Here is a 23,211-nt window from a genome sequence, read left to right as displayed (position 1 = left end):
GGGTTAAGTGCAATATTTTATAGGACTGATCATCCTCAGCATATTCCCAAGTAGTTTCCACCTGCACTAATTTATTTCCCTTGTTATGGGCCTGTGTGTTTTTACACCAATTTATTGGTTGCTGGCTTGTTCGGCTATGTGCACACGCTGCGGATTCACCTGCGGGTTTTTCCGCGCTGATCCGCAGGGAAAGTGACCTGCGGTTTTCCCCTGTGGTTTGACACCTGGACAATGGAACAGGTGCCAAACCGCTGCAGAATCCACAGAAAGAATTGACATGCTGCGGTTTGTAAACCGCAGCAAAACCGCACGGAAAAAAACGCAGCGTGGGCACAGCGGTTTTGAAAACCCATAGGATAACATGGTACTGTACCATGTCTGCAGAACTGCTGTGGATCCTCAGGGCCAAAAACGCTGCAGAATTGCAGCAGAATCCGCAGCGTGTGCACATAGCCTAAGTTCTTTTTTGGCTCCGGGTTATTTACTTATTGTCTATTGTATTGCCATGATTGCCTTGTTTCTCTACATATGCCGATCGATTGATAATAAAATTTTGCACTGTTTAAGATAGACTTGGACTCCAGCATTCTCTTGTTTTTCTTAGGTTTAGTGAGAGTTGTCTCTATCGATTGAGATTTAATGAGGCATAATTTCTGTAGTTAGAATTATGAGCTAAAAATGCTCTTTTGGAGGTTCTTTTTCATGTAAGTTTGCTGAGGTGCACGTTCCCCAAAGGAACATCTGCGGATGAGCTCCTGATAAGTGTGAAGGGGAGGCTTACATTCTGACATCTGCCCAGGTGTGGAAGTAAACTCTACAAACTGTGCGAGAGTTATTCAGGGTGCACCCACCGGACTACAGTCCAACCCCTGACTCCCCCGGTCCTGGGAGTGAGAGGAAAAAATTGTGTGGGCTTAGGAGCACCCACTGAAGGATCAAGGTTACCACCTCAGCGTAGATAACTTTCATATCACCCCCATGACTATGAGGTACCCAGTGGTGGGATTCAAATTTTTAACAACAGGTTTTGTGTTTGTGTGTAGGAAAACCACCCCCATTTTAAGCCACGCCCATTTACACACACCTTTTCCTCAAACATATACAAGTAGGGGCGCAGTCAAACAGTTGAAAAAAAATAAATTGGAATGAGATCAGAACAGTGCACATTCTGGCCAGCGGCTCTCCTGACCCGAGTGTGACAGCTGCATATATTTCTATGCAGCTGTCTCACTTGACTGTCCGGCTGGCCAGGCTGTGCACTACATGTCTGCGTCCTAATGGAAATTAAAAGTAAAATTCACCATACCCTTCCTGCAAACTGGTGTTACTCAAGTCCCATCTATGTCAAACAATGATGATTTTAATTGCAGGGTTAAATTGGCATATTTCCACAACTAGAACACCACAAAAAGAATGGTTCATGAAAATATCACAACCACAAGTATAATCGACAGAGTAATAATAATTTATTAATGTATAGTACTTATAAAATCACATCAGAACTACAAAGTGCCAAATCCCCAATAGGCAGGCACAGGTCCCCAATAGGCAGCATTGTTCCCTAATAGGCAGCACAGGTCCCCAATAGGCAGCACAGGTCCCCAACAGGCAGCACTGTTCCCTAATAGGCAGCACAGGTCCCCAACAGGCAGCATTGTTCCCTAATAGGCAGCACAGGTTCCCAATAGGCAGCATTGTTCCCTAATAGGCAGCACAGGTCCCCAATAGGCAGCATTGTTCCCTAATAGGCAGGCACAGGTCCCCAATACGCAGTATTGTTCCCTATAGGCAGCACACGTCCCCAATAGGCAGCACAGGTCCCCAAAAGGCAGCGTTGTTCCTTATAGGCACCACACGTCCCCAATAGGCAGCACAGGTCCCCAATAGGCAGGCACAGGTCCCCAATAGGCAGGCACAGGTCCCCAATATGCAGCATCGTTCCCTAATAGGCAGCACAGGTCCCCAATAGGCAGCATTGTTCCCTAATAGGCAGGCACAGGTCCCCAAAAGGCAGCATTGTTCCCTATAGACAGCACACGTCCCCAATAGGCAGCACAGGTCCCCAATAGGCAGTATTGTTCCCTATAGGCAGCACACGTCCCCAATAGGCAACACAGGTCCCCAATAGGCAGCATTGTTCCCCAATAGGCAGCACAGTGCTGCACAGGTCCCCAATAGGCAGCACAGGTCCCCAATATGCAGGGACAGGTCCCTAGTAGGCAGCACAGCACAGGCCCCCAATAGGCAGGCACACAGGTCCCTAATAGGCAGCACTGCACAGCACAGGTCCCCAATAAGCAGCAGCACTGCACATATACAACTGATCTGGTGTTGACCTGTGTGTACCACAGGCTGAAGTTGAACTGAAGATTGAAGTAAATAATCCCGCTGTGAGGCAGGCGGGCGGCGGGCACACAGACGTGTCCTCCTGTCCAGGCTCAGGCGCTCAGCTCACTGGGCAGCCGCAGCGGTGGGTAACTCCTGAGTCCAGTCCAGCGAGCTCCAGCGTCTAGATACCCGCCAATTATAGCCGCACTGCGCCGCAGGAATCAGTGCACGGGCAGCGGGGGCCGCCGGGGTGTGCTGCTCTGTCCAGTAGTCAGCAGACAGAGCAGCACGTCAAGTATCAATGCGTGCGCGGTATCCGGCAGGAAGCAGAGCAAGAGTGCTCCTCTGCTCCTTGTCTGCAGGCAGCGCCGGCAGCAACATCAGAGGATGGGATCGCGGCTCTGGATCTCCCCGGTTCGGGGAATCGGCTGCTTTTTTAACAACCAGTTCCACCGAACCGGGGAGAACCGCTGAATCCCACCCCTGGAGGTACCGCTACACAGGTCCACAGACCTGACTGTGTCATTGGGTACACCGAGCACAAAGGCGGGGGAATTTGGTGGGATAGGAGCTGATTTCTACAGAGCCATGAGGAAAGCTAAGGTGCGGGCTCTACTCATTAGGCACATCAGGGGCTCTCCAAACACGACATGGCCATTCCCAACAAAGTGTATATAGCCCTCCTCCCAGCCAGCCGGGATCCCTCTGTGACAGTGTCACTACACAGTACACACACACTGGGCGGGCAGCATTGCCCTTTTAAGAGACCCTGAAGCCACGCCCACTGTGGGAGGGTCCTCCCCTCGTGCGCTCCCTTAGTAATAAGTGCCGGTCGGTGCTCTCCGTCACATGCCGCCTGTCACCATGCGTTGGCCGCTTCTCCGCAGTGTGTACAGCCGCCTGCCTGGGATCCTAAGCAACATATACCCGGGTTGGGCAGTCACTGGCGTCCGTCCATCCTCAGCCACGGCGTGGAGGAGCGCACAGGAGCTACACGGGACCGTGGCCGGGTATGGACAGTGCGTGTGTGAGCGGCCGTGCAGTGTGTGGGTGGGCTCCTGCAGAGCAGTCCTGTGTCATGCTGCGGGAGTTACCATCTGATGAATGGACTGGAGGGGGGAGATGTCACTTTTTAGGAAGTAGCAATGCCCTTTTAGCTGCAGCTCGCAGAGACTTATGGGAGTTGTAGTTTATAATGTGAAGGCAGTAACTAGCTGTGAGCGGCTGACCACTACAACTCCCAGCATGCTTTATCAGCTGGCGATGCTCCGTGTCCGCACGATGCTGATGTTGGTTCAGCAGTTTCTTGCTCACAGAATGTTAAGGCTGGAGTCACACACAAGGTAGAAAGATGCGGACCGTATTGTACGTCCGTAATACGCATAAATGGTCCCTATAGTGCTCCGTATGTCATCCGTTGTCAGGGTGTGTATTTTTCTCATGTCAGCATCCGTATGTGATCTGTATACCGTTTTTTTTCTCACAGACTTGCAGAATGGACATATAATGGAGCCCTACGACAGGTTTTCAAATCCAAACGAAAGAATACACATAGAATATATTTATATAATGTGTGTGTGTCATTGAGACACATATATATATATTTATATTTCATAGCGTTCTACATAGCAGAATAGCCGCTAATTCAATTGCCGGCTTCTGTCAAATCATTCCCCAACCCGACATGGTTCACATACAGTAAACCATTCCATTTCATGGTTTTTTTTATATGTCCCTGACTAATAAGTAGATGAGGGTTCGTGTGCAAAATTTGGGAGGTGTAAGTGTTAATTTAAGGGGTTAATTTTTTGTAAAAAAAAAAAAAAATGCTTGGGCTCCCGCTGTAATTTGTCAACCAGAGAGGTAAAGCAGGTGAGTGAGGGCAGATTTTAATAGCCATGAGAGGGACCATTGTTTTTGCCCCCCCCCCCCCGGCTACAAAAATCTGCCCCCAGACACCCCAGAAATGGCGCATCTATAAGATGTGCCAATTCTGGCACTTATCCTCTCTATTCCCATTGCCCTGTAGCAGTGGCGAATGGGTTAATATAACAAAGGGTTAATGTCACCATTCAATTGTAAGGTGACATTAAGCCGATTAATAATGGAGAGGTGTCAATAAGACATTGTTAACCCTATACTAAGAAAGGGCTAAAAAACACACACAGACATTAATTACAAAGTCTTTTAATGAAAAAAAAAACACCAAGTTTTTGACCAATTTTTTTTAGTGTAGTAATCCCCCAAAAACCATGACCTGCAACAAAAATAACATAAAAAAATCACCAATATCCTTACCTCTCCGCCGTTTAGTGATTTCCCACGCTGCAATCCATCAGAAGGGGTTAAATAGTTTACAATGAGGACCGGTGCTAATGCGACCAGCCTCACTGTAATCTACTACAAAATGAATTGATTCAGCTCTGCGCAGCCTCAATGGCTGCCTGTAGATGATCTAATTACCATGGGAAAAAAGTCAGAAACTTTCCCACGGTAATTAGATCATCTCCAGGCAGCCAGTTTAAGGGCTCATACTCACTTGCGAGAGACTCGCACGATTCTCTTGCGAGTCTCTTGCATGAAAACCCGGCACTCAGACCGTAGCGTGCGGCTACATAGAAATACATGTAGCCGCATGCTCCGGTCCGAGTGCCGACGGCAGTGCCAGGTTTTCATGCAAGAGACTTGCACGAGAATCATGCGAGTCTCTCGCAAGTGAGTATGAGCCCTAAGGCTGTGTGCCCACGTAGCAATTTTTAAGCGTTTTTGCCGTGATTTTTGGCGCGAAAACGTTTAAAAATCGCATACAGAACGCCCCCCCCATGCATTCCTATGGCATTCCGCACATGCTGTGCTAATGCTGTGCTTTTTTCCGCGGCGGAATCGCATCGCGGAAGAAATCGCAGCATGCTCATTCTTTTGTGCAGAATCGCAAAGAATTGCCGCGATTCCGCACCCATAGGAATGCATGAGAATCGCTTACTTCCCGCATGTGGCTATGCCCACCATGCGCGAAGTTAAGCGTCTCGTGCGGTTGGTACCCACGGTGTGGAGGAGAGGAGACTGTCCTCCAGACCCTGGGCACCATACCCCTGTAAAAAAAAGAATAAAAAATAAAAAAATCGGGGTACATTTACCTTCCGACGTCTCGCGCTGCATTCCCAGGCCTCAGCGTTCCCAGTAATGCCTTGCGGCAAGGTCCTGTGATGACGTGGTCTCGTGAGATCGCTATAGCAACGCGAGACCAACATCATCACAGGTCTCGCAAGGCATTACTGGGAACGCTGAGGCCTGGGAATGCAGCGCGGGACGTCGGAAGGTAAATATACCCCGATTTTTTTTGTAGCATTTTAACATTCTATGTTTTACTATTGATGCCGCATAGGCAGCCTCAATAGTAAAAATCTGGTCAAACTCGTCAAACACTATGTTTGACGAGTGTGACCAACCTGTCAATCACTTTCCAAGCGATGCTTCAAATCGCTTGGAAAGTGCTTGAATATCGCACACGAAAATTGCGGCAAAATCGCGGAAAAAAACGTGCGATTTCTGGGAAGGAGTCCGGTTTTTAGTGTCCGGAATAAAACGCTACGTGGGCACATAGCCTTAGGGTGTGTTTCCACGGTCAGGATTTCATGCAGGTGAAATCTGCACCTAAGGTCACTGGCAGGTCACCTGCATTTTTTATGTGTGCTAAATAAAGATATGCTATTTAACAAAAAAAGATTTGTGATGTCATTTCTGGTCCAACCTCCTCTTTAACATTTGTCCAACCCACACTCCATTACACACACAGATAGACGTATAGATCTAGCTATCTATGTATAGAACTATCTATGTATAGATAGAAAAAAAAATCTGTTAAGTCGGGGTCACACTTTACGAGAAACTCGTATGAGTCTCGCACCTCAATACCCGGTACTGCAGCTGCACGCTCCTGTCCGAGTACCGGTGGCAGTGCCGAGTATTGACGTGAGAGACTCATGCGAGTTCCTCACATGTCTGACCCCAGCCTAATATGTAATGTCCTTTTCTTTTTTTTTTTTTTAATGGCGTGGGCTCCCGTGCCCCCCCCCCCCCCAAAAAAAAAAAAAAAAAAAAAAAAAATGACGTGGGGTCCCCCTATAATACTATATAGCCAGAAAGGCTACGCAGACAGCTGCGGGCTGATATTCATAGCCTAGGAAGGGGCCATGGATATTGGCCACTCCCTCGGCTACAAACACCAGCCCTCAGCCACCCCAGAAATGGCGCATCTGTGAGATGCGCCAATTCCGGCACTTGGCCTCTCTCTTCCCACTGCCGTGTAGTGGTGGCATTTGGGGTAATAAGAAGTTAATGTCACCTTTGATTGTAAGGTGATATTAAGCCCAGTTAATAACAGAGAGGCGCAAATAAAACGCCTATCCATTATTAATCTTATAGTATGAAAGGGTTAAAAAAAGCCAGAAAAAAGTATATTAATGAAATAATACGCAACACAGTTTTGCCATTTTATTATACGTCTTGTTACAGAACCCTCCAGCACCCCGAATAGGAGATGCATGTATGATAGGTGTAATGTGAGATGTATGCTCAGAATCTATATACATACAGAGGGCAGGACAATCAATATGTGTTGGGCCAGTAGATAACAGGCTCCATTTAAGATGCCAGACGTACATTACAATAGCCGTGGGATTTACAAAGGTGAGGGGAGGTCAGAAGTGGGATATCTCGTTTACCTCTGCCCAGGGGGTCGCAGCCGGTCGGTTGCTGCATTAAGGGCATACATCTCACATTACACCTATCATACATGCATCTCCTATTTGGGGTGCTGGGGGTGTTCTGTAACACGCCTAATTCCCCGAATCCCAAGATCTCCTGGAAAAAAAAAACAAAACATAAATAGTACTTGTCCGATGTAGTCCATTATGCGAGTGTCCCACGACGAGTCCAGCTCTACTACATCTGAATGCCTGACATTCAGACATAGACCTTGTAGATGCTCACTGGAGATCTCCGACGATCATCTACACTCTAGCTCTCGCGGTCAGCTGACCGTGAGAACTAAGCCTAGTGTGACCGGAGAAAACACCGGTCACGTGCACGGCAGTTCTCGTGATAAGCTAAGTTATCGCGAGAACTGCAGTGGATGCGGACTTCTGGCTGGGTGCAGTTAAGACACTATGTAAATTAGTAGACATTGCGTAGTAAGCTGCGTTCCCGCAGTTATTACGCAAGTGACTAATCATTAAATGCGGTTTTATCGCATCTAATGATAGTCTATGGGAAAATGTTGCTGTCTGGAAAGACGCACCACATGTCCGTTTACGTGGGTCTGCCGCCTGCGTCTTTTAACACATAGTGGAGATGGGATTTCATGAAATCCCCTCCACTATGCTGTAACATCTGGACGCTGCGGGTTTGACGCTGCAGCTGTACACAGCGTCAAACACGCAGCGTTTCCTGACCGTGGAAACACACCCTAACACAAACTAAATGTGCATGTATTTCTTTCAAAGACAAGTCCAGCAACACCTTTACACAGCCAGTCCGTTCCTTTGTTACTGAGTAATCCATGTTTAATTGATATGCAGAAGAGGCTTAAGAGCTGTGGTGGGTCTGAATCCTCTGTTCATGGTCTAATCCTCACCCAGCGCCGCCTCTTTTGCAGACTGTAACATATGTCCTACAAGGGACGGTTACAGGATTTGGGAATGTTTAGCTTGCAAAAGAGAAGACTGAGAGGAGACTTAATAGCTGTCTACAAATATCTCAAGGGCTGTCACATTGTAGAAGAATCATCTTTATTCTCATTTGCACAAGGAAAGACTAGAAGCAATGGGATGAAACTGAATGGGAGGAGACACAGATTAGATATTAGAAAAAACTTTTTGACAGTTAGTGATCAATGAGTGGAACAAGCTGCCACGAGAAGTGGTGAGTTCTCCTTCAATAGAAGTCTTCATACAGAGGCTGGACAGATATCTGTCGGATAGTTTAGTGAATCCTGCTTTGAACAGGGGGTTGGACCAGATGGCCCAGGAGGTCCCTTCCAACTCTACCATTCTATGATTCTTTAAGATGCAAATGTCATTTCTACATGGCCTGTTCTCAGGTGCAGACCCACATGGGAGTATGAGATGGTGCTAGCGTGTTTCCATCAGGGCATTTTAGTCAATCGCTTAGTTTTGCAGGAGCTGCACAGCTGACTGTCATGGCAGTGTGGCTCTGTGGGTAACACCGCTGTTTACCTGCAGGTAGGAAGGTGAGGGTCGCCGCAGGTTTCCAGCATTGCTGCTACATGTGAGTGCAAACTGATCTGTGTAAATTCTCTGCTGGTCAGATGGGTGATGTTCTGCTTCTGTCTCTGCAGGAACATAATACAAGTATCAAAAGACACATTCAGGACCTTGCAGAATGAAAATGCCGCCTTCAAGCCAGTTCTGGCCATCATTCAAGTAAGTAGAGCATGTGATGTGCAGCTCTACAGATGGTTTTCTTTTAATAACTCGCATGGAGATGTGATTTTGCTAATAAAGCTCGGCCCGCACCCCGCGTGCGGACACCATGGATCTGCCTTGACATCAGTAGGGATCATTCAGGAGTGCAGAACTAAACTACCAGGCTGTTCTATAGGGATTCTTGAAATTAGGGGAAATAAAAAGGATGCATCTAATCTATTTCTGCCACAAAGACCTTTTGTGTTACTATAGCACAAAATAATATATACTGTATGTATTTTATTCTTCTTTTTAATCCCAGCTGCTGACAGATAATCCTATTTTTCCAGACAAGTGGGGAAGGGGGAAAACGATTGTATGAATGAAATATAACTTTTATTAGTTTCAAATAAATATTATAATCCTCCAATGCTGCCAATGTCGTACCCTTTGCTAATATAAGATATTCACATTTTGAATTTACTTGTCATGTGCAGGCAAACAAAGATGATGTGACATTGCAGACAACCAGACACTTTGCACAAGAGGTGAGATGGTTTGCATTTTGGGGTTACACATATATGGCAGCAAAGCTTTGGTCTGTGTTCTTCTCTGCTGGGGGCTCTTCGGATTAGTAGTCGTAGCCTGACATGTCTGCTCTGATCCAGTAGTCCTGGACTGCCAACGTGGCCGCTGGACCAGGACCTTGCAAATCGTTCTGCTCTGCTGTAGTATGAATACATCCTAAAATTCCTACTACATGACCAATTAGAAATGTACTGATCACTAGATGCTACGATCGTGGATTTTACAGTTTGCTTTCTTAAAAAAAAAAAAAACACACAAAAATTGAGCTTAGTTAAAGTTGGTATACATGCAGCATATAAACGCATGTTCACTTGATCGAGACGGTCCTACACTGTCTAATATTAAAACCTGTTGAGCTGTAAATTACATTCAAAAGCTTCCCCAGGCTGGTGTCCTTGGTTCGGGACCTGGTCCTTTTTTCTTATTCACACACTGAGGTGAACTTTGACACCCGGTAAGGTTTTAAGATTAGACAGTGTACGACCGTCTCGATCAGGGTCACCATGGCGTTGGTGAGATGACTTTCATGTGTTTGTTTTTTTTTTTTTTTTATCAAAAATCGGATTACTAAGAACCCTGTGTAATTTAAACGCACCTGCTTTTTACTTGTTTAGTTATAGCAGGGTTTTTGTTTATTTTGCTTCTTGTAGGTTTTTTTAGTTTGCTTTCTAAGGGCCCCGTGACACATAGCGACTCACCAGCGATCCCGACAACGATATCAACGTGTCAGGATGGCTGGTGAGTCGCTATGTGATCGCTGGTGAGCTGTCAAACAGACAGCTTCACCAGAGATCAGCACAGCAACGCCGAGCGCGCAGTGTCGCTGTGTACTTTAGTTACCAGCGCGCTGATGCAGGGAGCTGGAAACTAAGGTACACATCGGGTTTCTAAGGGGTGTGTGTCACTTAGAAACCCGATGGGTACCTTAGTTACCAGCTCCCTGCATCAGCGCGCTGGTAACTAAGGTACACAGAGGGTTTCTAGGCACCGCACGGTGCTTAGAATCCCTGCGTTTACCTTAGTTACCAGCAAGATCGCTGGTCTCCCGCCTGTCACGCGCAGCGATGCGTGCTGGCCAGCAGGAGACCAGCGATCAAAGAAATGTCCAGGGCTTTCCAAGAGCGATCAGCGATACCGGCAGGGGGGCCGGTCGCTGATCGCTGTCACACAAAACTTGTGACTCAGCAGCAATCTCGCTAGCGAGATCGCTATGTGTGACGGGGCCCTTAGGCTAGGTAATACATTTCCAAACTTGGGGATTTGACTGAATGAAGGGGCAATGACACTAATGGTGCATTCACACATCTGCATGAAATGTTCGAGTGCTGTCCTATATTTTATTAGACAGCAACTTAAACCCTTGGAGCCTGATTCATCAAAGCTTTTACCTCCAGTAAGATGCTTTAAAAAGTTGCAAAACTAATAGGATTTGCGGTGAGGCACACTGAGGTATTCACCGCTTGTCAGACTTTCCTGATTCTTTGGGAGGCGTGCGCCTTTTAATGAATCGGATGTGTCTGACTCCAGCACACATGCTCAAGATCATTGTGAACAACGTCAGTCTTGATGAATCAGGGCCTTAGTCTCACAGATGCATTCACCCATCTGTGAAATTGACGGATCTGAAAATGAGATTGGTGAAACTAAGAGCCTGTCCTACTCTGATCCAAGTTGAGGATTAGAATACGATGTAGTTCAGCAGTGGGGGAACTACTTTCTGCCAACGGCCATGTGGATATTTAGACTATCCTTCGACATTCATAGAAAATTGTCAACTTGAAATTTATCCTGCTATATTTGGTCAGACCATTGATTAACCCACTCCTAATGTGATGGCTAGAACTCCCTCTATTTGGTGAGGCTGTGATGTTAGGTGGTAGCGATTACGTAAAGCGCCATGGAATAAATAATACTCTCAACTGTTTTTCCTGGTTTGCATCGTTCTAGAACACTCTACTCTTTGCGATATGAATCTTGAAAAGAACTTGCAGCAGTAAGTTCTGTACACAGATGTGTATTAAACTAGATGTCTCCTAACAGTAGGAAATCGCTATTCACGATGCATTTATAGAACTCAAGAAGTGGAGGGTGAGTCTGTATATGTACATCACATAGGAGACCCAGAGACTGCTCTATATGCATCACATTGGAGACAGTGCTGCAGTATATACATCACAGGAGTAGCCGGGGCTGTTTTCGTTGGGACTGGAGGGCAGAGGGCACAGACTCCACCCAGAAAGTACTTCCTGACGCAGCACGTAATACTTAATTTCATGGACCATAGTGTGCAGCACAGTGTCTTGAGCAATTAAAGAACTGATCCCCAATCCGAGCACTGTGGATCCTAGGAATCTGACTAGGGTCCAGAGAAAAGGACAGAGGTTCCCCACCCATGATGTACTTGGCCATTGTATTGTCTCATTAAAGAAATATAACTAAATATTTGGGCGGCACACAGACCTTCACACAGATGTATGAATGCACCCTTAATCAAGTGCCATTTCACTTTGGTTAGATACAGCTTCAATTCCAGGTCCAGCTACATTGGGCTCACAACAGCTCAGTCACATTCAAGTGACCTGTACCAGGCACAACCACTACCGATACAATCATCCTAACAAAAACTGTAACGTCAAAAACAGAGCGTCATGGGCCTCATACAATTAAGTAACCACATAGATAAGGAAAAAACGCAATACAGAACACAATTCCTACAAAGAGACTGTCACATCATTGTACTTGGGAAAAGTATTAAAAAAAAAAAAAAAAAAAAATGCAATTTTGTTAAATGACTATAAACCAAATTACAAAAAAAGTCATGATAAAAAAGTAATGACTTGGATACAAAGGCGCACACCCAGGAACATTGTGTTGTGGAGTAGCAACTTGTGTGTCAAAAAAGAACAGAAAAAAATAACACAAATAATTCTTGAAAGTAACATAACAATATGAATTAATGAAAGTGCAGAGTTGCAAATCATGTTAAATAAGTTGACAACTACTTGGACAACTTCTTCTCATACCCCTCGCTTGGCCTTCATAAAATAACTCTAATACTCACGACCCATGCTGGCGCAGTTCCCGCGGAGTCGGAATTCGCTATCCTAGGGCTCCCGTGATCTTCTTGTGACGCCGGCCCCCAATCATCGCTGACAACTGTCCCTGCCTCCTGTCGAATAGAGCAGGAAGAGTAAGTCCAAGATCAGCTGCAGCGGGACTACCTTCTCATGTTCAATTTTGTCCGAAGGCGGAGACAGCGACGCTAGCGCTGATTGGGCGTCACATGTCACAAAAACGGACTGGAGCACTGAGGGTGTGTGCACACGCTGCAGATCCGCAGTGGTTTTGGCCCTGCAGTAGCATGATAACCTATGGAAAATATCCACAGAAAGCAATAACATGTCAATTCTTTCTGCGGATACCACTGCAGTTTGCCATCTGCTCCATAGTAGAGATGATAAACCGCAGGTCTTCTGACCTGTTGATTTACCTGCGGATTTTACTAAATCCGTGCGGACAAATCCGCAGAGCATTCCGCAGCGTGTGCACACACCCTGAAACTACGAGTACTGACACTGCAGGAAAGCAACAGCATGGGAGGTGAGTATAGGCTTTATTTTATGGGGGCTGTAGGGATTGTACTCATTCAGGTGCAATAGGAGAAAGACAGGAGGCACGTTCCTTTCAAAGTCCATGGGTTTATTTGCTTCATAAAATCTGGAAGCACCAACTAAAAGGAAAACTGCCATTAGAGCAGGCAAAACACAGCATCAGTGTCCATAGCACAGTCCTCTAGCTCACATGGCTAGGTCACATGACATTGACCTCACGCAGGTCCTGGCAGGACTCTGCTCCCTCAGCCTGTGAGCACACAGGCAGAGGTAATGTCCAGCGCTCAGGCTTGGTCTGGGGCCACAATCACAGGAGGCCTTCCCCCTCCCAGCACACAGACTATGTGCCAAACAACCTCCACAATCTGGCTCAGACTAGCCAGCACTGCCGCCCGTGCACAAACACACAGGCTCCATCCTGGGTGTTCAGTAGGTAACTGGACCCACCCATCTCCAAGTGTGAAAGGCACTGGAAGCCTAATTCATTATTATAACAGTGCAGTGTATGTTGGTGTTTTGTTTTGTGGGGTGGATTTTCAGTGTCTTTAACCAGTTTTTGATTTGTGTCAAATTCTTCTTTTAATTTGTACCTTCTTAAAAAATTATTTTTTTTTTTCAAGAAGTTTAAATAAGTTTGCAGCCAGTTTCAGTTGTGACTTGTGGCCCTCATTTTAAAGAATAACTTTGAAAACTTATTTTAAGGTTGTAGTTATTTTGAGACCATCCGATTTTAAAATGTTTAATTGAAACGCTAAAACCACCAATACCTGGCACATTTCTTCTCATTGTTTACAGCTTGGCGTGGATGTCCTTCACATACGTTTACCAAAGGAGTGCAATGATGAGGAGGTCAGCATTAAAATTTATATTATAATTATTTTTTTTAGTCTTAGTAAATATGAAGCCAAAGAATGGCATGCAGCATGGTAATCTTGTATGTATGGAGATCGATCAGCTTTTGCTTTGTTAAATGCTTGGTCTTGCTCGCTTCCTCTTCTTGCTACGTCAGTGTTTTAGCATGTGCTTGTTTTTGCTCTTCCACTATGCTAGTGATGGTGCAACATGTTCGTTCATCACACGTGGAGGTGTGACTAAATTTTGTCTTAAAAGGGCAATACCACCTAATGTGTGAGAGTCTGTATATTGCATTGTAAAACTGTGCATTCACTGTGCACTTCTTATTGTTAACAGTAGTGTTGGGCTACTTTCACACTTGGGTTTTTTTTGCTGCGTGTTTTTTGCGCACACAAACGCATGAAAAAAACGCATCATGCGTTTGTGCGGTTTTTTTGCGGGTTTTGGTGCGTTTTTTTTAAAACGCATGCTTTTTTTTGCGCATACGTGCGCATAGACTATAATGGGTGTTTTGCTATAAAAAAAAAAAAAAACGCATTGCGTGCGCATGCGTTTTTTTGGGGCAAGTCGGACGCACAAAAAATGCAACAGGATGCATTTTGTACTCCCGAGCGTACACTACAAAAAAACGCATGCGCGTACAAACGCATGTGTATGCGCACCCATGTTAAAGTATAGGGAAATAAACAGCGCAAAAAAACGCAAGTGTGAAACCAGCCTTAGTACTGTATATTATCTGAAAAGGAAAATAAAACCTTTTACATTTGTCAAGATTTTGTCTCCTGTGGGTTTTTTTTTTTTTTTAATTATTTTTAATGAAGGTAATTCTTGGGCTACTTTCAGACTAGTGTACTGAGGCGCAGGGCCGCTCCTAAACCCCGGCCGTGTGGTGGTTTTTTTTCTTTTTTTTTTTTTTTTTTTGCATCAGTGTTTTGAGACCAAACCAGAGCTGTGCATTAAACTCCATAAAGAATAATTGAAAGATCTGTATTTTTTTTTCTTTTGTTTATACATTCAGCTTCTGCTTTTGGCTTACAAAATAGATGCAAAAAAAATAAAAAACCCTAAGGGCCCCTTCATACTTCCGTGTTTCCGGAACGTGTGATGTCTGTCTTCACATATGTTCACACCTGAACATATGAACAGTGTCTAAATGAGCAGGATTAAGACCTGCTCATTTAGACACTGTTCATATGTTCAGGTTTCAAATACATTAGATAGGGACTGCTTCAATACGTGTTACCTTGACGAGGTGGAGCAGCTTGGCATACATTTTTTTGCAAAAAAAGTATGGACTAAATACCCTGTATTTGTTGTTACCTTTTATCAGCACTTGCTGACTATTGTCATATGTCTTACTGCAAGGTATTTCTGCACATTTGTTATTCTGTGCTTTTTGTTTGTGTTTCGGTCAGTGGGTGGTGTGAACATTGTCCCACAGACTTGTTCACATTTGTGCATGTCACATGTGTTTTTAATCTTTTTTATGTAACTAGTGAAAAAAATTCCAAAGTTGTCCTTGGGCCCTCCTGCCTCCTCCGGTGGGCGCTGCTGTCTTGTTTCGGAAGAAAATGGCGGGCGCATGCGCAGTGCGCCCGCTGAATCTGCCAGTCGGCAAATTCCGTTCATTCATTTTGATCATCGTGATAAACTATCACAGTGATCAAAATAAAAAAAGGTAAATAAACCCCCCCCCTTAGTTATGGAGATATAATTAAATAAGAAAAATATATTTATTTTAATTTACCGTTCGGTTTAAGGTTGGAATTAGGGTTAGAATTGGGGTTAGGGGTGTGTTGGGGTTAGGGTTGGAGCAAGAATTAAGGGGTTTCCACTATTTACCAACTTTGGGGGTCTAATTTCTCCTGTTACCCTTGGGAAAATGAAAATAAAAAAAAATTGGGGGCTAAAAAAATCACTTTTGTGGAAAAAAAAGATTTTTTTATTTTCAGTGCTCTGCGTTATAAACTTCTGTAAAGTACTTGGGGGTCCAAAATGCTCTCCACACATCTAGATAATCTCCTTTGGGGGTCTAGTTTCCAAAATGGGGTCACTTGGGGGGGTTTCTACTGTTTAGGCACATCAGGGGCTCTGCAAACGCAACATGACGCCCGCAGAACATTCTATGAAAGTCTGCATTCCAAAATGGCACTCCTTCCCTTCCCAGCTCTCCCATGCGCCCAAACAGTGGTTTCCCCCCCCCCCCCCACACATATGGGGTATCAGTGTAATCATAAATTGCACAACAACTTTTGTGGTCCAATTTCTTCTGTTACCCTTGGGGAAAATAAAAAAAATGGGGGGCTAAAAATTCATTTTTGAGGAAAAAAAATGATTTTTTATTTTCATGGCTCTACATTATAAACTTCTGTGAAGCACTTGGAGGTTCAAAGTGCTCACCACACATCTAGATAAGTTCTTTAAGGGGTGTAGTTTCCAAAATGGGGTCAATTGTTGGGGGTTTCCACTGTTTAGGCACATCAGGTGCTCTCCGAATGCAACATGGCGTCCAATCTCAATTCCAGGCAATTCTGCATGAAAAAGTCAAATGGCACTCCTTCCCTTGCGAGCTCTTTACCCCCACATATGGGGTATCGGCGTATTCAGGAGAAATTGCACAACGAATTTTGTGGTTCATTTTCTCTTAACACTTGTGAAAATAAAAAAAAATTGGTTCTGAAGTAAATTTTTTGCAAATAAAAGTTAAATGTTAATTTTTTCCTTCCACATTGCTTCAGTTCCTGTGAAGCATGTAAAGGGTTAATAAACTTCTTGAATGTGCTTTTGGGCACCATAAGGGGTCTAGTTTTTAGAATGGTGTCACTTTTGGGTATTTTCTGTCATGTACACCCCTCAGAATGGCTTTAAATATGATGTGGTCCCTATATATAAAAAAAAAAAAAAAAACTTTGTAAATTTTGTTCTAAAAATGAGAAATTGCTGGTCAACTTTTAACTCTTATAACTTCCTAACAAAAAAAAATTTGTTTCTAAAATTGTGCTGATGTAAAATAGACATATGGGAAATGTTATTTATTAAGAAATTTGTGTGACCTCTCTCTGATTTAAGAGCATAAAAACTTAAAGTTGGAAAATTGCAAAATTTTACAAAGTTTTGCCATATTTCTGTTTTTTTCGTAAATAAACCCAAGTCATATTGAAAATTTTTTACCACTAACATGAAGTGCAATATGTCACGAAAAAACTGTCAGAATCAGCGGGATCCGTTAAAGCGTTCCAGAGTTATAACCTCATAAAGGGACAGTAGTCAGAATTGTAAAAAATGGCCTGGTCATTAAGCTGCAAAATGGCTCTGTCACTAAGGGGTTAAAACATGACCTAGCAACAAGCGACAAACTGCGATAAAAATGCATGTAAAAAAACACTGAAAAAATGCAAATTACTTAATTTACTCAAGGTTCAAAAGTGGTGCAGAAAATCTGATGCCTCAAAAGCTCACCATATACTGATTGTGGTAACATGGCCTTTATTGGAGACGCACTTGACTGTAGTTTTTGGGTGTGCCTGTAAGAGCTAACAAGACAGGTTTTTCCTTGATACAGTTAAAATGAGAGATTTAGACTGCTGGGAGGAAAGTTGACAATGATTTGTGTGTTAAACAGGATGTTGGTGGTGTTAAAGGACATGCTCACACCATCAGTTATGTTTGTTTTTGCAGCACATGTGATTCCCGTAGGTAGGATATTAGCTGGAAAACTGTGAGGCTAAAAAGGTTCCGTATTCTCGGATATATATTACTAACCCCTCGGAGGATCTTGAATTTTTGATGCAGTGTTACAAATTCTTTGTGGCAGTCAGAAAGTAGTGATGCCAATGCCTTAGGCTCTTATACAGAGGCAGCTGTTGGTGCAAGTCTTGGGTGTTTGGTGGGGTTACTAGAAATCTTAGATTATTGTCTGTCTTTGGTTTGATCAATTTTAAAAAAGAAAAAAAATGTTGAACTGCTGACAACAGGTGCGGTTTATGCTATAAAATTATCTGTCTTCCAAAAGAACAGCTGATCAGTGGTGGTGCCGGTTATCAAACCCTGACCGATCAGACATTGATGATCTATCCTAAGGATAGATCATCAGTGATAAAATAGTGGACAACATCTATAACTTTTGTGATTTTAAATTAGAATAGTCATAATATTAATGCAGAAGTTACTGTATTTTGTATGTGGTTTGTTGGTAAAAACTTGTCAGCTATGTTTCAAAGCTGTTGACTTGTGCTTCCGGTTTCCAGAAATGGCTTTCATTTTGGATCAATTTATAGTTGTTGTTGTTTTTTTTTTTTTTTTTCCTGATGTTAAATGGGTCCTTTTTAAATGTTTATAAAAGGGATGACCACAGGCCTATTAGTTCTTTTGTTATGAATCCACTGGTATTTGTTATAAAGCTAGCTTGCTCCTCTTATGAATTTTACTTGTTTGGAGCAGCTCTTGCCTCAGTCTTTTTGGTTCCTTTCGGGTTGGTGAGTTTACAACTATTAAAGAGGTGGTCCACAACAATGTATAGTATGTACATCAATTTAAACCTTTAAAGTAAGTCTTTTTGCAAATACCTTTAGGTTGACATATCTGCCTCTGAGTGTCGCTATAACTACTTGCTCAGTCACCATTGCGTGACCCCCGATCGGGGCTTTGGTCGGTGTTTCACAGCACAGTATCAGGGCGTGCTTGTGGTGATATGCCAATGAAAGCAGAGGAGAGAGGGAAAGCTTCTGTAGCGCAAGCTGGAGCCCAGTCATCAGGGTGAATGGTGAGATTGGCTCACGCCACGGTGATGCAAGGTCAACTTCCAGAGTCAAAAAGTTGACATGACTTCACCGTATGTCAGCGTCGGCTGCAGGTGGGGATCACGTGATTGAGAATGAGCGAGCAGCGATAGTGACACACAGAGGCAAATATGTCAACATATAGTATTTGCAAAATGATTTCTTTGAAAGGTTTAAATCGATGTGGGCAATAAACATTGCAGTGGACCACCTTGTGCTTTATTGATTGGGACTTGGAGGGTTGTAGTGGAATCGGTTAGGTGAAGTTAGACTAATTGGTAAATGGCAGATTCCAGATATCTTGATTGTCCATGCGAGAGGCCATGATGTGGGTCATAGATTCCTTTATTTCTGTCCAATTTCAAGGTGACCTATTTGAATCTCGATAGCTGTTTCCTTATTAGTGTGTAATGCTTTTCAGAGAGTGCTCCATGGTTATCATGGGCCTCATGTCCTTTCAACTTCTTGGATAAAATTGGGAAGCTTTTAAACAGGGGTATAGTTACCTTTTTGAATACTATTGGTGGTATCTTTCAGGCATGTGGATATAAAAGGAGTTGTGAGTGTTCTATATAGATCCGATTTGGTTCAACTATCAGATGTAAAGCAATAATTTTAATATTGATATCCGAATTTAGTTGAAAAGGTGATGTTTGTAGGGGGGGCCTCCCCAACCTTAGGACGGTTAGGCTTGCGGGTGGTTACCCAGCTAAATTCTGTGTAGATATGGTTTTAATCCTTTGAGTAATGATTTTACCGTATTTATGTCTGGACTTTAAGACATGGTTTAATTATTTGATTTATATAGTTATCCCAAAATAAACAGTGGCCGTTTACCTACAAATTCTAATGTGTGATCTTCTGGGTTTTGGTGGGTGGTGGTTGTGATCCCATGATAAGCTCATTTTTTACCTAACATGGAAAAGGGCTTATGGGATTACGTTGCCAAACACTTTGTTTGGTATATTTTATTGCTCCCTTCTCCCCATTTTTCATTAAGTTATTTTGTTTGGGTTCCTCTGCAGTCTCATTCACCACTCCTTTTTTAAGGCAAGAGGCGGTTGATTCACGGAGGTAGACTTTCAGTGGCCATCCATACACATTCTATTTACATTTTTGCTGTATTGTAACACTAGTTATCTGGAAATCCCAGGAAAGCAGTTCCCCCTCTTCCTAATAACGATTTGCTTGCTTTTCTCTTGCGGTGTTTATTGCTGGGTGCTTGCCTAGTTAAATGCTCGGTGAACATTAGTTTTAGCTGTTCATTTGTAAATTTCAGGATTTTATTTCATGGTTGAGTAATTATTTGATTAATTTGTTACTCCAAATTAAAAACCCTGTGGCCTTCCAAGTTCTGGTTTCCTGGGGTTACAGTGGGTGGCGGCTGTGATCCCTTAGGAAAGTTATAGGTGGGATGATTGCGGGTAGCACTAGTGGATATATAAAGGGGATTTTCTTTGGCTCATATTGTAAAATGATGTGTTGGGTATTAAATAGCTGTCTTATTTGTTTAAAACGATTAGCTTTTAGAATTTTTTTTTTTTTTTTTTTTTCAAACTCCGTGCGGTCGGATATCCTCTCTAAAGTAACCCAACCATGCCTTCAGAGCATCAATGGCTAATTCCTTACATAACTTTCTGGCTCCAGCTCCCCCACAATTGTGACTTTGTTTGTACAGTGTTAAGTGGGCAGTTCTTCAGTTACAACTGTAAAGTACCCATAACCACCTGCCTTTTCTTAACATGAACCTGCCACACAGGTCCCGTGCCCTCCTACTTGCGTCATGGCTCCCTGGCATTGTGCTCCTGTGCAGGCGTACTTATCTGCCTTGTTGAGGACAGAGTAAAGTACCGCAGTGTGCAGGCAACGGGAACGGTCAGAGAGGTCCGGTGCCTGCGCACTGCAGTACTTTGCTCTGCCCTCAACAGGTCAGATAAGTACATCTGCGCAGGAGCGCAATGCCGGGGAGCCATGAAGCAACAGGAAGGCGGCATCGCAATAAGATGGGAGGCACCGGACCTGCGACACCCATCGGACCGGACCGCCCCCTGGGTGAGTATAATAAAATTTACTATTCTCTTTCAGAGTGGATTGCGGGCCTATCTACAGCATTATAGAATGCTGTAGATAAACCCTGAAAGGCAGTGGCCGCGTCTTATATAGCCAAAACTGCTGACAGGTTCCCATTAAGGCTTCATACTTTCCCCATGCACAGATAACATTAATTTCTTCTTTAAAAGCCTTGTGATCTGCTAGTGGCCATGGGGTCCGAGTTGACAAGAGGAGGCAGGTTGCTGTGTATAGTTTGTAATAGCAATGAATGTCATTTTTTACCCTTACAATCTCTAGTTCTCCATTCTCTGATTCTATGTGTTTTTATATATATTTTCTACCTATGTCATATCCTGGCTCGAAAATGTGGCTTATTTCCTGTGGGAACCAATCATATTACAGTTTTCATTTTACCCAAGCTGCTTAAAAAATGAAAGCTGAACGCTGGTTGCTGTGGAAACACACATTTCCTCTAGTTAGACCGAATACATAAAGACCCAGTTATACAGTATAACAGTCTTGGCCGGAAGTGTTGACACCCTTGAAATTATTCCAGAAAATTAAGTATTTCTCTCAGAAAATTATTGCAATTACACATGTTTTGTTATACACATTTTATTTCCTTTTGTATGTATTGGAACAAGTCAATAAAAAAGAAAAAAAGGCAAATTAGGCATCAGTTCACACAAAACCCCAAAAATGTGCCTGACAAAATTGGTGACACCTTTCCAAAATTGTGGGTAAAAAACTTTTTCAAGCATGTGTTGCTCATTCAAACTCGCCTGTGGCAACTAACAGGTTTGGGCAATATGAAGATCATACCTGACACCAGATAAAAAGGGGAGAAGTTGACTCAATCTTTGCTTTGTGTGTCTGTGTGTGCCACACTAAGAATGGAGAACAGAAAGAGAAGAAGAGAGCTGACTGAGGACCTGAGAATCAAAATTGTAACAAATATCAACATTCTCAAGTTTATAAGTCTGTCCACGGTGCGCAACATTATGGAAAAGTTTACAACCCACGGCACTGTAGCTAAGTTACCTGGATGTGGACGGCACAGAAAAATGGATAAGTTAACTCTGGATAGTCCTGATGGTGAATAAGCAGCTCCAATCAAGTTCCAAAGAAATTCAAACTGTCCTGCAGGTTTAGCGTGCATTAGTGTAAGTGCAATCTATCCGTCAATATTTGAATGAAATTAAACACTATGGCAGGAGACCCAGCAGGACACCACTGTTGACACAGAGACATAAAACAGCTAGACGGCAGTGTGCCAAAATCCTTCTGGGAAAGCATCTTGTGGATAGAGGAGACCAAGATAGAGCTTTTTGGTAAAGTGCATCTTTCTACTGCTTACTGAAAATGGAATGAGGCCTACACAGAAAATAACACAGTACCTACAGTCAAATTTGGTGGAGATTCAAAGATGTTTTAGGGTTGTTTTCCTGCCTCTGGGTCTTGGTACCTTGACTGTGTGTAAGGCATCATGAAATCTGAAGATGACCAAAGAATTTTGGGTCGCAGTGTAGTGCCTAGTGTCAGAAAGCTGGATTTGTATCCTGAGTCATGGGTCTTCCAGCAGGACACTGAGCCTAAACATACTTCAAGATGCACTCATAAATGGATGGAAACAAAGCACTGGAGAGTTCTGAAGTGACAAACAATGAGTCTGGATCTAAATCCCATTTAACACCTGTGGGAGAGATCTTAAAATTGCTATTGTGAGAAGGCACCTTCAAATATGAGAGACCTGGGGCTGTTTGCAAAAGAGTGGTTCAAAATTCCGGTAAGAAGCTTGTTGATGATTATAGAAAGTGATTGCAGTTATTTATTCCAAAGGGTGTGCGACCAAATATTAGGTTGAGGGTGCCAACAAGCTTGTCTTGACCATTTTTGGGGGTTTGTGTGAAATTATTTCTAATTTGCCTTTTTTTTTTTTTTTTGTGTGTTGTTCCAATACACACAAAGGAAATAAACGTGCATAACAAAACATGTATGGTGGCAATAATTGTTTGGGAAAAATACTTCATTTTCTGGAACAATTTCAAGGGTGCCAACTCTTTCAGCCACGACTGTACATAGTATCTATGGATAGAAGGTGTCCATTATAACAACTACAGTGACATGTAAGAGTTTAGGCACCCCTGGTCAGTTGAAGATTTAAAGATCCTATAAAAGGCCTAAAGTTAATTTTGACACATTTCCTTTGTATTTTAGGCAAGTTAATATAAAATATATAATCTTTTCATCTTTTACATTTTAAAAATGACAAAGAGGAAAATGAATCTATCCAAAAGTTTGGACATCCTTGAAGATTTGTGTGCTTAGATAACTTTTGACCAAGGTTGCAGTCGTTAGTAGCCTGTCAGGGTTATGGCTTGTTCTCTATCATCATTAGGAAAGGCCAGGTGATGCAAATTTCCCAGCTTTATAAAAACCCAGCCTCCTCTAACCTTGTGACAAAATACAGCAGCCATGGGTTCTTCTGAGTAGCTGCCTAGCACTCTGAAAATGGTGGAAGCCCACAAAGTAGGAGAAGACTATAAAGATGGCTAACAGGAACATTGGAAGTCA

General features: G+C 43.4%; 1 protein-coding gene across 2 annotated transcripts in view; it reads left to right on the top strand.

Moving 5' to 3' along the window:
* Window positions 1-3,133: 3,133 nt before the first annotated feature.
* MTHFD1L (methylenetetrahydrofolate dehydrogenase (NADP+ dependent) 1 like) overlaps window positions 3,134-23,211 on the top strand; it is a 346,407-nt gene continuing 326,329 nt past the window's right edge. The window contains exons 1-4 of one of the 2 annotated variants that reach the window (XM_073557653.1): window positions 3,134-3,338; window positions 8,687-8,771; window positions 9,251-9,301; window positions 13,748-13,801. In XM_073557653.1, coding sequence (XP_073413754.1) covers window positions 3,178-3,338; window positions 8,687-8,771; window positions 9,251-9,301; window positions 13,748-13,801 — 351 coding nt within the window. In that variant the 5' untranslated portion in view covers window positions 3,134-3,177. The remainder of the gene's footprint in view (window positions 3,339-8,686; window positions 8,772-9,250; window positions 9,302-13,747; window positions 13,802-23,211) is intronic. The other variant, XM_073557652.1, reaches the window with a different exon arrangement.

The sequence above is a fragment of the Dendrobates tinctorius genome, unplaced genomic scaffold (assembly GCF_039654945.1).
Source record: "Dendrobates tinctorius isolate UK_male_01 unplaced genomic scaffold, ASM3965494v1 ptg000250l, whole genome shotgun sequence".
Classification (NCBI taxonomy): domain Eukaryota; kingdom Metazoa; phylum Chordata; class Amphibia; order Anura; family Dendrobatidae; genus Dendrobates; species Dendrobates tinctorius.
Note: the sequence above shows the minus strand (reverse complement) of the source record. Positions and strands in the feature narration are given on the sequence as shown.